The following is a 14,365-nucleotide window of genomic DNA, read 5'->3' as shown; positions in this document are numbered from 1 at the left end:
TGTAAAGAGCCGGAGATGATGCTGCATGCCAGCGCCGGCAGAGGAGAAGCCCGGCAATAACCCAGGTACATCCTGTGGCACACCCTTGTTCAGCAACCCAGACTGGACATGGAATTTGGTGTGAAAGGGGTATTCTAGAACATACAGGGTTATTGAGACATACAGCAAGCCCAGGTTATTCTGAGAAAGAATGACTAAATCCAGGAGGGGCGAAGCAGTGTATTTGTTAACATCTGGTCTGGATCTGCATAGGTAGTACCCAGTCCGTCTGTCCACCACTGATCCTCATCCACCCCCTGCGCCCTCCGTCCACCCTTCTGCATGCCTGCTTTTGTTTGAAGGCCTGGATCCATCCAATCTGGCAACACACCCGCTTCACGGAACACAAACCCAGTGGTTCGCTCTTTAAAGTAAATGGCTGACGCTTTGAGCGGCTAAATATATGCACTTTGCAGCACACAACCTTCTGCTTATTGATTTATATCAGCACAGTGGAAGGTAAAAATGAAATGTTAATTGTGCCTGTGATAAAACGTCAATAAACCAAGTGTTGAACATTCACATGTAATCTTATAATGCTTGTCTGATAAACAACCGCAGCTTGCTAACAGTAACATTCTAATTCAGTATAAATGGAAGCTAATGTTCCTAATTGTGGATACACCAATGTGCACCCAGATCTGCACAAAGGGTCAATAACACACCAAGAAATATGAAATGCCTAAGGGGATACGGTCACTGGGTCTACAAGCGTTAGGTCGACACCACTAGGTCGACATGCAGGAAGGTCTACAGGTTCATTAGGTCGATACAAGCATTAGGTCAACATGGTGAAAAGGTCGACAGTCAAAAGGACGACATGGGATTTTTCACTTTGTTTTGAGCCGACATGTGTCGACAGGTGGTATTTCATGCCCTAAAATCCACTAGGGCATAGTAGGAGAATACAACAGTGTACCAAGTGTAGCGAGGCACCGTGCCCAAAGCATGGCGAGCGCAGTGCAGCAGAGTTGAAATACGGGACAACATTTTTTAAAAACCCCATCAACCTTCCCCATGTCGACCGAATGCTTGTGTCGACCTAATGACACTGTCGACCTTAATGCTTGTCGACCTAGTTGCTGTCTATCCATTTGGTTATATATAATATTCAAAATATAACAGTTATACAGTAGTATCTCTTGTTTCATTCAAAATGTAAGAACATAGTTGTCAGCACATAAAATAATCTAATCTGGATAAAAGCCTAATTATTTGTAGTGTAATACAGATTACTAGACTGCGTCCTGCTCTCACTGAAACCACGTTCCAAGGACTCGAGGGAAAAGTTTTGAAATTAAACTGCTATATAACGGTCAGTGTGTCGTTTGCCGCTATGTACTGTATGTGGCATAGTAGCTGTCTAACCTCTCTCATCTATTTCTGTACATGAGGGTGTTGAACATTGCTGCAGAATTGAAAAAGAAGGGAACAACAGCACAGTGATCACATTACAGATCAAAGGGAAGCATCAACAGGTATGGACAAATTGTGCAGCAACTGTACCATCGGTTCCTAACTATAGACTTGAAGGTGTAATACAGAGGGGTACAAGGATCTAGCCACTGTATAGATTGCTGAAGGTGTAACCAGCACAGTAGTAAGCGTGGAGCAGAGCTGGCCAATACAGAGGGGTACAAGGATCTAGCCACTGTGTAGATTGCTGAAGGTGTAACCAGCACAGTAGTAAGTGTGGGGCAGAGCTGGCCAATACAGAGGGGTACAAGGATCTAGCCACTGTATAGATTGCTGAAGGTGTAACCAGCACAGTAGTAAGTGTGGAGCAGAGCTGGCCAATACAGAGGGGTACAAGGATCTAGCCACTGTATAGATTGCTGAAGGTGTAACCAGCACAGTAGTAAGCGTGGAGCAAAGCTGGCCAATACAGAGGGGTACAAGGATCTAGCCACTGTATAGATTGCTGAAGGTGTAACCAGCACAGTAGTAAGCGTGGAGCAGAGCCGGCCAATACAGAGGGGTACAAGGATCTAGCCACTGTATAGATTGCTGAAGGTGTAACCAGCACAGTAGTAAGCGTGGAGCAGAGCTGGGCCAATACAGAGGGGTACAAGGATCTAGCCACTGTATAGATTGCTGAAGGTGTAACCAGCACAGTAGTAAGCGTGGAGCAGAGCCGGCCAATACAGAGGGGTACAAGGATCTAGCCACTGTATAGATTGCTGAAGGTGTAACCAGCACAGTAGTAAGTGTGGAGCAGAGCCGGCCAATACAGAGGGGTACAAGGATCTAGCCACTGTGTAGATTGCTGAAGGTGTAACCAGCACAGTAGTAAGCGTGGAGCAAAGCTGGCCAATACAGAGGGGTACAAGGATCTAGCCACTCTATAGATTGCTGAAGGTGTAACCAGCACAGTAGTAAGCGTGGAGCAGAGCCGGCCAATACAGAGGGGTACAAGGATCTAGCCACTGTATAGATTGCTGAAGGTGTAACCAGCACAGTAGTAAGCGTGGAGCAGAGCTGGCCAATACAGAGGGGTACAAGGATCTAGCCACTGTATAGATTGCTGAAGGTGTAACCAGCACAGTAGTAAGCGTGGAGCAGAGCTGGCCAATACAGAGGGGTACAAGGATCTAGCCACTGTATAGATTGCTGAAGGTGTAACCAGCACAGCAATAAACGTGGAGCAGAGCTGGCCAATACAGAGGGGTACAAGGATCTAGCCACTGTATAGATTGCTGAAGGTGGAACCAGAACAGTAGTAAGCATGGAGCAGAGCTGGCCAATACAGAGGGGTACAAGGATCTAGCCACTGTATAGATTGCTGAAGGTGTAACCAGCACAGCAATAAACGTGGAGCAGAGCTGGCCAATACAGAGGGGTACAAGGATCTAGCCACTGTATAGATTGCTGAAGGTGGAACCAGCACAGCAATAAGCGTGGAACAGAGCTGGCCAATACAGAGGGGTACAAGGATCTAGCCACTGTATAGATTGCTGAAGGTGTAACCAGCACAGTAGTAAGCGTGGAGCAGAGCTGGCCAATACAGAGGGGTACAAGGATCTAGCCACTGTATAGATTGCTGAAGGTGTAACCAGCACAGCAATAAGTGTGGAGCAGAGCCGGCCAATACAGAGGGGTACAAGGATCTAGCTACTGTGTAAATTGTTGAAGGTACCCTACTACTGGTGAAGACTAACGGACCTATTTATCAACTAATATTCCCAGGATATCCACTGAAAACCCCCCTTTAACCCTTTCAGTGCAAAGTGAGTTTGTCAAACTACAGTAGGTGTGATAATTGCCAAGCAAACATTTTTATTCGTCACAATGACCTGCAATGTTTGCCTTATATAGGAAACATAATATTTTTTTACACAACATTTTTATTTGAATTTATATAACAAATGTTATTGTGTGTTATTGAGTGACGCCGGAATTTGTAGGGGATGTTGTCATTCAAAGGGATAAAGACTGTACCTGCAAATATTAGGTATCACTCTAATGTACCATGGGAGGACCATGGGCGGGATTCTCTAATAACTCCCGCAGCACATCGCCGGCATTCGCATTTTTAATAATCGCATATGCAGTAACATATGCGATTATTAATGCAAAAACGATGGTCGGCGATGTGCTGCGGGTCTCCCCTCCCTCCCTGAACCCTCACACGGCTGTGTGAGGGCTCCTGACCCTCTCCCTGCACCCTGAAGCTGTGCAGGGAGGAGGAGATCACTGGTCCGGGCAGCACAGCAGGAGGCTGCCCGGACACAGGTGAGGGAGGGCATCGCGGATCGGCGGGGGACGCGAAGGGAAGCCCATAGGCTTCCATGGGGTTACGCCATATAGAACTGGCGTAAACCCCCGCAGCGAAGCCCCAGCGGTGGGGCTTTGCTGCATATGAAAATGCGGTAAAAATCCCAAAAACTGTGTTTTTACGGCATTTTTAGTTTGGTGAATCTCGCCCCATAGCTGATATCTTCAGATCTCCTGAGGTCCCCCCATTTCTGACAGCAGCTAAAACCTCAATTATTTATATGGGGGCAGTAAAGCCGCGCGAGTTGTCCTTTTCCAAAATCTTTCTGCATGCGGCATTATAAACACCCATATGCATGCGGAGGGTGGCTGGGGCATCGCAAGCAAAGTGTGATGTTTGCCTCATCCCGCCCAATGGGCCTGGTTCATACCTGTTCGCTATGCTGCCAATGTGTCTCTTATAAAGCTGTTTTTCTATAGTCCATAAAACAGCAACATCACCATACAATGCATTCCAATGGGAATAGAAACTCCGGGGGCAAAGTCTTTCCCATATCTAGAAGGAAGTGGACTGGCTCCACGGAACACACTGCAGACATCAAAGTGCGGCTGTCCACTTGTATTCCGGGAACATTCCAAGTTTTACCTCATGGTTTTATGTTTTCTGATTTGCTGTCTCTGCCAGCACAGCATATACTGTGTACTTCACATCAGCAGTACGCAGGACAATGACAGTGACCGTATTATGTAGTGTTATGCACAGGCGCCACACTGCAGTGCACTGAATCTCGCTGGGTCTTTTGCTAAAGTTTAAAGCAAGTAAAATAACATAGGGGTTTATTCTGGTTCATTCTTTCTGACAAAATCCTTCTTAGATGGAAAAAAACATGTGCACTGCAGGGGGGCAGATGTAACATGTGCAGAGAGAATTAGATTTGGGTGAATTATTTTGTTTCTGTGCAGGGAAAATACTGACTGCATGATTTTACACTTCAATATAGATCTCACTTTAAAGAAAAACCCCACCCAAATCTAATTCTCTCTGCACAAGTTACATCTGCCCCACCCGCAGTGCACATGGTTTTGTCCATCTAAGAAGGATTTTGTCAGAAAGAATAGACTAGAATAACCCCCATAGTGACACTGTGCTGCAAGTGTAATAGCACACATACAGTACGCCACTTACATTACACCAGCCTGTAGTATACTGCACGGTCATAGTAGCAAGCTTTGGGCACGACACTGGGCAAATTCCATATATACGCAGAATGCTATAATGTTGTCCTGACAACAGCAAAGCATAGACCCACAAATTGCCAGGATGTCTCAGGTGGCGTTACTATAACAACTGATAGAATCTTACAGACAGAAGTATAAGGGTATGCGCACCGCATTGATTTTTTAGTACATAGTCTACGCTAGTGTATAATGACCAAACACTGCTTTCTTTATGTCATTTGTGATACACTGTTCATATTTTTCACAGCTATTAAATGTTCAAATGTGCATCTTTATGTAGATTCATCTGAGCTGAACAGCAATATTATTACTTGAGTATGCACTAACTTAATTCAAGTATAGCTGTTCTAAACAAGTAGACATGTGAAACATAATCAACATTATTTCAAATATTAAAAAATTCAAAATGATAGATAAACACAGAGGATCAATCAATAGATCGATAGATTGATAGACTGATAACCTTTGTTTTCAGCCACCCTGATAATGATTTCAGTGTCATGTCTGCTAATGCAGCCATATGTATACACAATGTACTCATCATTGCATTTGGAGAAATCCAATCACATTTTTCGACTCATAAAAATACACGATTCTTAACCAATGTCATTATCGGGCTATCGATTTATAGGCTGTTTTTATCAGCCATGAACAATTTTTCAATTTTTTTATCAGCCATGAACTGTTTTCGGGAGGGAACACATGGGTTAGAAAGTATCTGGATTCGTGTGTTATTGCAGAAAAAAAAGGCTGTAATTGCAGATTATGCATTACCAATGGCATGGGGACTAATTGGGGCATTGGGACTAATTCATTATCTGCGGTAAATTGGTGCAGATAGTTGGATACCTCCCTTACGGATGTTTTTGGGGATTTAGCCAAAAATATTCCTTGATAAATGCTGCTCATAGTCTTGTACTGTGAGTAAATTTTCTTGTTCTGCTCATTGGCGTATGTACCTTATTAACCCTTTGAGTGCCAAAATCTGTGAGAGATGTACAAAATATCCACTAAAAATGCCAGCGTCGCTCACATTTATTATATAAATTCAAATAAAAAAGGTTGTGTAAAAAAGATTGTATTTCCTATATAAGGGAAACATTGCAGGTCATTATGAGGAATAAAAATGGCTGCTTGCCGATTTTCACACCTATTTTTACAAATTCACTCAAAGGGTTAAGAGCTGGGGGACCCTCACGGCACCATATAAAGTATAGTAAAAATACTAATAATAATAATAATATATCAAATCAGGCGCCAAATCCAGTTCATAGGGACATTGTAAATGATAATGCTTCATCATTTATTGCAGCAACTTCCTATTTATGTACAGATGGAGTGCCTCTCATTATTGCGCCGGGTCGCCAGAATCTGTCCGCTGGCGATCGCCGGCGGAGAGGCACTCCATCTGACTGAGACGCGCATGCGTCTCACACGCACACGTGTCCCAGTTTCCTGTCGGCGGGGGGACAGGAACCCTGTCCGTCTCTGCTTCAGGGAGACGGACAGGGTTAGGGGGGGGTGCGGCAAGGTGGCGGGGACCCGGGGCGACCGTTGGCAAGGTGGCGGGGACCCGGGGGGAGCCCCGTTGTAAGGGGACGCGCGCGTATCTCATGCGCGCGCGTCCCCTTACGGCGGCTGGTGGGGGATGGCGGATGGCGAATCTTCCACCATCCCCTGCAAAGAAGGGTCAAGCTCCATCTGTATATTTGTATATAAAATTGCCATAAACCTCTGAGACTTCCCAGGTTTGTGTAGTGCAGGGGGAACACTACTTCTACATGCATTTCACTAGTGATCAACCATTTTGGAGAGGGTACAGCTATAAAAAGAAATGTATTAGCAACATTTTCATATTCTTATTATTGTTTATTTATATGGCACCACAAAGGTTCCACAGCGCCTAACAATATATAAATGAGAGGCTCCATCCACTAGCGCACGGTATTGAATGCGTTACCTCGCATGCGAGTGACCCGGCGGGCAGTATCGCATACAATACATTGTATGCGGTCCTTTTGCATACAATGTATCATATGCAATCCTAGCAAGGGCTGCGACAAATATTCAGAGCAGCCCGTAGGATCTGTGACTGTGATGCGAGGCACACAGGAATGCGCCTCACATCGCAATTACTGGTAAATGACATGCGATTATTTATTTATTTTATTTATTTAACAGATTCTTATATAGCGCACACATATTCCGCAGCGCTTTATAGAGAATAGTTCAACATTCACATCAGTCCCTGTGCCAGTGGAGCTTACAATCTATATTCCCTACCATATGCACACACACATTATAGGGTTAATTTTAGTTGGGAGGCAATTAGCCTACCAGTATATTTTTGGATTGTGGGAGGAAACCGGAGTACCCGGAGGAAACCCCACGCAAACACAGGGAGAATATACAAACTCTGCACAGTTAGGGCCATGGTGAGAATCAAACCCATGACTTCAGTGCAGTGAAGCAGTAATACTAACCATTACACCATCCATACCGCCCTAGTGCAATGTGTCACTTTTTATGCGATACGTCACCGCAATGCGTCGGAATTGCATTAAAGGTTGCCATATTGCATGTATGGGTTTTGAATGTAGTCTATGTCTGTATTATTTTTGCCTTATCTATGAGTATTACACAGCACTTTGGAAGAGTAATTATTAATAGCATATAGAAGTTTTGGTCGCTGTAAGGCGCAGTGGTGTGTATATATCAATGTATTTAATGTATTTGTTGTATGTCGAGTTAATGTTTGTATGTTACTTTTGCAAAAATTTAATAAAAAACTAAAGTAAAAAAAAAAAAAAAGGTTGCCATATAGTGGATGGGGGACTTTACAGCACAAGGGAAATAAAGACAGTTGCATGATGGAAGAGGACAATTAAGTAATTAATAGGGTGGCAGAGATATATATTCTATAAAAAAAGCACATGTGGAAAGAGGGCCCTGCTCGTGAGAGCTTACATTCTAAAGGTGGAGAGGCAGACATAATGGAGTGACACAGAAGGGGTAAAAGTGAGCATAAACTGAAGGTTAGGATAAGTGAAAGCTGGGTTTAATGAAGAAGAGGGTCTTGAGAGCCCGTTTAGGTTTTGTAGAGAGGTGGAGAGTCCGATAGGGAGGGTTGAAGAATTCCAACAATAAGCACAGCAGCCAAAATCTTGGAGGCAGGAGTGGGAGGAAGTTACCAGTTGGCAGACGGAATGTAAAGAAGATAAGATCAGATATGTAGGTGGGAGATGAATGAGTGATGGCTTTGTGAGTGAGGAGCTTGAATTGTATTCTGAAGGGAAAGGGGAGCCAGTGTTGGGCTTATAAGAGAGGGGAGGTGGACATAGTACATTTGGAGAGGAAGATGTGCTGGGCAGCAGCATTGATTGGAGGGGAAAGAGGTGTTTGTCAGGGAGGCCATAAAGGAGTAGATAACAGTAGTTCAATCTGGAGATGACCGGTGAGGCAATGAGGTTCTTTGTAGCATCCTCGGTGAGAAACGGTCTGATCCTGGAAATATTTTTGAGGTGGAAATGACACGACTGGGAGAGATTTTGAATGTGTTGTAAATGAGAGGGAATAGTCAAGAATAACACCAAGGCAGTGTACTTGGGGGCTAGATGATATCGTTGTTCCATCAATATATAGTGACATTGTGGGAGGTGAGGTTATGCAGGAGGGTGGGAAGACGATCAGCTCAGTCTTAGACATGTGAAGTTTAGGAAAGCACTGGGCTATCCAAGAAGAAATAGCAGAGAGACAGTTGGAAATACCAACGAAGAGAGAGATCAAGAGAGGAGAGGTCGATTTGAGTATCATCAGCATAGGGAAAGAGGAAAAGGAGAGGAGTCATGAGAGAAGGGAAAAAAAATAAGCGGTTAGGGAGGTAGGAAGATAGCCAGGAGAGAGCCGTATCACGCAGCAGGCCAAGGGCATGAAAGACTTAGAGAAGGGGGCGGTGGTCCACAGTGTCAAAAGCAGCAGATAGGTCAAGAAGAATAAGAGGAGAGCAGTGGCCCTTAGATTTGGCACAAGAAGATCATTGCAGACTTTCGTGAATGCAGTTTCAGATGAGTGGAGAAGATGGAAGCCAGACTGGAATGGATCAAGTAGGGAAAGGGAGGAAAGAAAGGCAGTGAGGTGGTTAAAGAAAATGCGCTCAAAATATGGAGAGAGATCATTTGGTAGTTGGAGAAAGAGTCTAATAGGGAGGTGGTTGGGGGGGGGATGAGGGCCATTACTTAATCTCCAGATACAGGGGAAAGAGAAGTCAAAGCTGGTGAAATGGATAGGGAAAAGTGGTTAGGGAACGGAGAGAGCAGGTTGTTTTAAAATGGATGAAGTCTTCTTCATTACAGCGTGATGTACCCCACTTCCGCTCGAAGGTATCTGAACATTTTTGTAAAATATCAGATGAATTTAGAATTCCAGGGTTGTGGTCTTGATCTGTGAGGGTCAATGGTAATCGCTAGAGCTACCAAGTCAAGAGCAGAAGGTATTGTATATAGAAGTGGCTTGTTCGGGACAAGACAGGAGAGGAGGAGACAGAACCGTGTCAAGCAGAGGGATAAGGAAGCTGTGTCAACGGCCTGAATGTTACACTTAGTGATTTGTAGCCTTAGGAGGTAGAGAAGGAGAAGCAGAGAGAGATAGAGTTAAAGCAGAGCAAAAGATGGTCAGAGAGGGGGAAGGGGATAGTTTGAGAAGTCAGAAATAGCACAGTGGTGAGTGAAGACTAGATCAAGTGAGTACCCACTTACATGGACTGGGGAGAGATACTGGGAGAGATCAAATAATGATTTGAGGTAAAGGAGTTTAGATACAGAGATATCAATTGGGATGTTGAAATCACCTCAGATGTCTGAAGAGAGGAACCGATTGAACAAGAAGCGAAGTGATTGAGGAATTTGATGGGAATGCCTGGGGGACGGTAAATGACAGCTACTCAAAGAGCAACATGTTGGAACAGGCATATGGCAAGGACCTCAAATGTCGAGAATCTAAGGGACGGTTCTGAGTGTATGGGTTAGTAGATGTAATAGAGGACAGAAGGACCCCAAAATCACCACCTTGTTGAGTCCCAGCCTGGAGGAGTGTGTCTGAATGTGAGGTCCCCAGCAGAGAGAGCAGTGGGAGAAATGTTGAAAGTGGGGGAAATCCAGGTTTCTGTAATGGCTAGGAGATTCAGGGAATTGGAGATGAAAAGGTCATGGGTGAGGACCAAATTGTAACAGACAGATCTGGCATTCCAGGGCGCACAGAAGAGAGTGAAATAAATCTTTGGAAAGTGTGGATTAAATTATCTGGGTTGCTGTACCATTGAGGTGAGAGTGACATGGAAAGCAGGGATGATGAGAGAGTAGTGATAGTGTGGGTGCATGAGCTAGGAAGGGAAACTGCAAGAGATGGGCGGGGGGGGGGGGTGTTCAGTGTGAGGAGGTTAGAGGTGAGGTGGGATGACAGGGAGAGGAGGAAGTGCGCAAGGTTGAGTGGTTGGGTTGTAGAACCACTGGTGAATGGGAGACAGAGGAGAGAGGAGAAGGTGTAGGAGACATGGGGGGGTGGGGGGGTAGAGGGTGGAAGATGCAAGATTAGGTAGACAATGGGTTACAAGGGGGGAGTTATAGAAAACATGGACATAGTGGTGTATTAAGATTCTACTTATTTATTATCTTCTAGAACTACACATCCCAGTATGCATTGTCTTAGTTTTGTTATTTGGCCATGCTGAAACTGGTGCAAGGCATGCTGGGATGTGTAGTTCATCAACAGCTGTGGGTAGCTTGACCACCCCTGTTCTAGAAGATAATAGATAGAATCTGATTAATTGCTATAGGCAACATCCCATCTTCAATAAAACTCCCATCTTAGTAAATGTACCCCAATGTGTAGTTGGTAACTAAGGGAGGACAATGGAAATATGAGCAGTGTCCATATGAAATACTGTAGATCAGAACAACTGACAGTACAGGGCTGTAATGGTATATGCACAATGACGGGAATTCAGACAGGACCGTCACATGTACAGTATGACAGCAAGATAGCATATACAGCTGTGCATTTACAGACTGACAGTACAATAGACAGCAGTTGTGTAGTTGTCATATCTCCATCTACCCTAATATATAGCTATCTTTATCTCTCTATCCATACATATTACTAAGGATTTTGGCAGCACAATTAACTCAATTAGGTAACACACACACATACATATATTATATATATATATATATATATATATATATATATATATATATATATATATATTATATATATATATACATACATACATACATACACTCAGACATGTACTCTTCCAGATGTGCACACAATACAGAACAAGTTGTTTCATGACTCTACTAATCATTTACAGTAGAGCTATCCAGATTAACCCTTCCCGTCTGGGCGTCTCACCACGCATGCACACTGTACTTGCACAGTGACAGAACAATGTGAAATATCTCACAGTTCAGTAACACATGGCAATAACATATTGCAGCTGATGTGTGAACTTGTTGACAGGACAGGACACACACACGGGACAAGGCACACAGGGCAGGACACACACAGGACAAGGCACACAGGGCAGGGCACACACACAGGACAGGTACAAACAGGAGAGTGCAACCCCGCTCTCCTTACCATGTGTGTGTCACAGTGACAGAACAATGCAATAACACACAGCAGCTGACATGTGAAGTGCAGGACGACAGAGGGACAGAGACATCCAGGACAGGGGGCACACAGGGCATATACGGGACATTGGACACACACAGGACAGGGTGCATACTACAGGACAGGGGACACACAGGACAAATATGGGACAGGGGGCGCATAATCATACAGTACAGGGACACACAGGACATTGGACACACACAGGACAGGGGTGCGCATAAGGAAAGGGGACACACACTGTCCTGTACACATACAGTACAGGACAGGGCAAAAAGCGCCGCACCCCTCCCGGGCACACGCTGCCAGCAGCCCGCTCCCCTTACCATGTGTGTGCCACGGTGAAGCGCCGCTGCTTGGGTATATTACTATTGATCAGCATCCTGCGGAGGAGCCGCGGAGAGTTCCTGGGGGAGATGATAGGGGACAGCCTGGGGGACACCGTGGACTTCCTGGCGGCTCTGGGCTTCTCATGCTGCAACAGGTTCTCCCGCAGAGTCTTCACCAGGTCCTCGTTGAGCCAGGGGTTGGGGCAGTGGGCATCGTCCACTTCGGGCACTGCCAGGGTGTCGGCCACTTGCTGCTGAGCCATGTCTTCCATGGAGTGTGAGAGTGAGTGTCCTCCTGAGTCCTCCTCACTTTACTCTGCCTGCACCATCGCGTCCATTCCCTGTGTGTGCTGCTGCCAGTGATCTGGTAAGGCAGAGCAGTAACTCCTGCCCATTACACATATCACACATCAGCGCCCTCCTCTCCTCCTCTGTCTCCCCAGCAGGAGAACGCTCCCTGGCTGTACACACGCCCGGGCACTGGCTGCGTTAGCGCTGCGCTTGCGCTCCTGCACTGCAGATGCCCCGTGCACACAGAGCACTGCGCCTAGTATGCGCCTACTACACACTAGTCCTTATAGCACAGACAGCTGGTCCCTCCCACCCCCTGCTCTGCTGTAAGGTGCAGGTGGGCAGATAGCAGCCACCTTCTCATTTATTGATAATTCCACCATAAATTATTACTCCTGTAACCTGTAGAGCACTGCAGTGCCTGGCAGCTTGTGTGCAGCAAACCCAGCACCCGAATCTGCTCCAGTATTGCAGCCACATTGTAATAATCATTTTTACTGTATTGATACATTGGAATGGAGACAAGCAAGGATTTGGGGGGAATAAGCCACAAATATTTTTTTTTTATATATTTGGGCCCCACAGAGTGGCAGAAATGTGCCTGTACAGCTCTTTCTATCTTGTGGTGAAATGTGTCAGCTTATTCCAGAAATTATTGTATTTTCAAATGCTACAGTACGCCTGATTGGGGCATTCTCTAAATTTGGCAGCGTCATGGGCTGCCTGGCACGATCGGACTAAAACTCATCTATCGGCCTGTGTTCAGAGCAGGTGCCATCTGTGTGATGGCACCGCACTCCTCCATTGCCATCATTGCTGTTGATGCAGACACTTATCTAATGTACAAACAACCAACTGCCGTACAGCTACTCCCATTGAGCCTCACATGGAATCTCGTAGAACCCCGATTCTCCCGTAAATTCTCTAATTTATGTAAACGGGCTCCAAAAATATATAACCCGCCCAAATTTAAAGCACTGTACACACTAGCCATTATTGTTAACAATATCGGTGGTGGCTGCGTGTGAATGATATAGTGCATATACACTGTACAATTTTATTTTCTGCATTCAAAGACGACGGGAATGGGGGGTTGTAAACGATGCCTATTGTTAACAACATTGAGCATACACATTTTTTTGGAAGATATTGCTCAGAAGGGCCCCTATGAGCGACATCTTTTAAAATCTTGTCTAGTGTGTATGGGCAGGGCCGCTGACAGGGGGGGGAGGGGCATTGGGTACTAATTGCCTGGGCCCGAGCTTGCTGGAGGGGCCTGGCGGGGGCCATTGTCCAACCTCCTTCCCCCTCCGTCCCTCCCGGGCAGCATCATCAGCAGCACACACCTCTACAGCAGGCTCAGCATGAGCGTTTCGATGACAGCAGGCTCAGTGTGAGCATCTCGATGACAGCAGGCTCAGTATGAGCATCTCGATGACAGCAGGCTCAGTATGAGCGTCTCAATGACAGTGTAAGAGCTCATGCTGAGCCTGCTGTCAGCACAGCACATGCTGTAGGTATGTGCTGCTGCTGAGGGGGGGATGACAATAACACCCCCCCACGACTTTAAAGTCCCCCCCTCTCTAAACAGTTTTACCAGGGCCCGGCATACCACTCGGTAGCCCTGTGTAGGCCATATATCACTTTGTAATATTACATATGCCCCACTTGCAGTACAACATGGTTTTGGCCAGTTACTTGCTTTTTTTTATCTACTTACAAACATGAATCAGGCCATGTGTTCCTGAACTGTGTTATACCCCTTTTACACTACTAGCAATATCCTGGTTATTTCACTTGAACGCGCAGCAACCCAGGATATTGTACAAGGTAAAAGCAGCCCGTTGAAATGAACCCGGATCCTACGAACTGGCATTTCAACTCGGGAAGCGACCAGGGTTCAACACGTATGGACTGTTTCACAGCAATGGAGCAGCCAATACTTGGAGATGATGTAAACTCTGCTCTGCAATGCAGTTGGACATACCATACATGATTACACACCAAAATTCTCTCTTGTCATGCACATAGGTAAACACAAAGGGTTTGCCTATGAAACCCCCTTGTCTTTCCTATTACAGTGCACC

The 14,365-nt window shown here is 45.5% G+C and overlaps 1 protein-coding gene across 4 annotated transcripts in view; it reads right to left on the bottom strand.

The window, feature by feature from the left end:
- Window positions 1-14,365, bottom strand: part of PDE4D (phosphodiesterase 4D) — a 925,196-nt gene that overhangs the window by 553,163 nt on the left and 357,668 nt on the right. The window contains exon 1 of one of the 4 annotated variants that reach the window (XM_083153314.1): window positions 11,985-12,506. The exons of the other annotated variants lie outside the window; for them this stretch is intronic. Coding sequence (XP_083009440.1) covers window positions 11,985-12,259 — 275 coding nt within the window. The 5' untranslated portion in view covers window positions 12,260-12,506. Of the gene's footprint in view, window positions 1-11,984; window positions 12,507-14,365 lie in introns of those variants that run through there. 4 annotated transcript variants of the gene reach the window in all.

The sequence above is a fragment of the Crinia signifera genome, chromosome 1 (genome assembly GCF_055691185.1).
Source record: "Crinia signifera chromosome 1, ASM5569118v1, whole genome shotgun sequence".
In the NCBI taxonomy this organism is placed as follows: Eukaryota; Metazoa; Chordata; class Amphibia; order Anura; family Myobatrachidae; genus Crinia; species Crinia signifera.
Note: the sequence above shows the minus strand (reverse complement) of the source record. Positions and strands in the feature narration are given on the sequence as shown.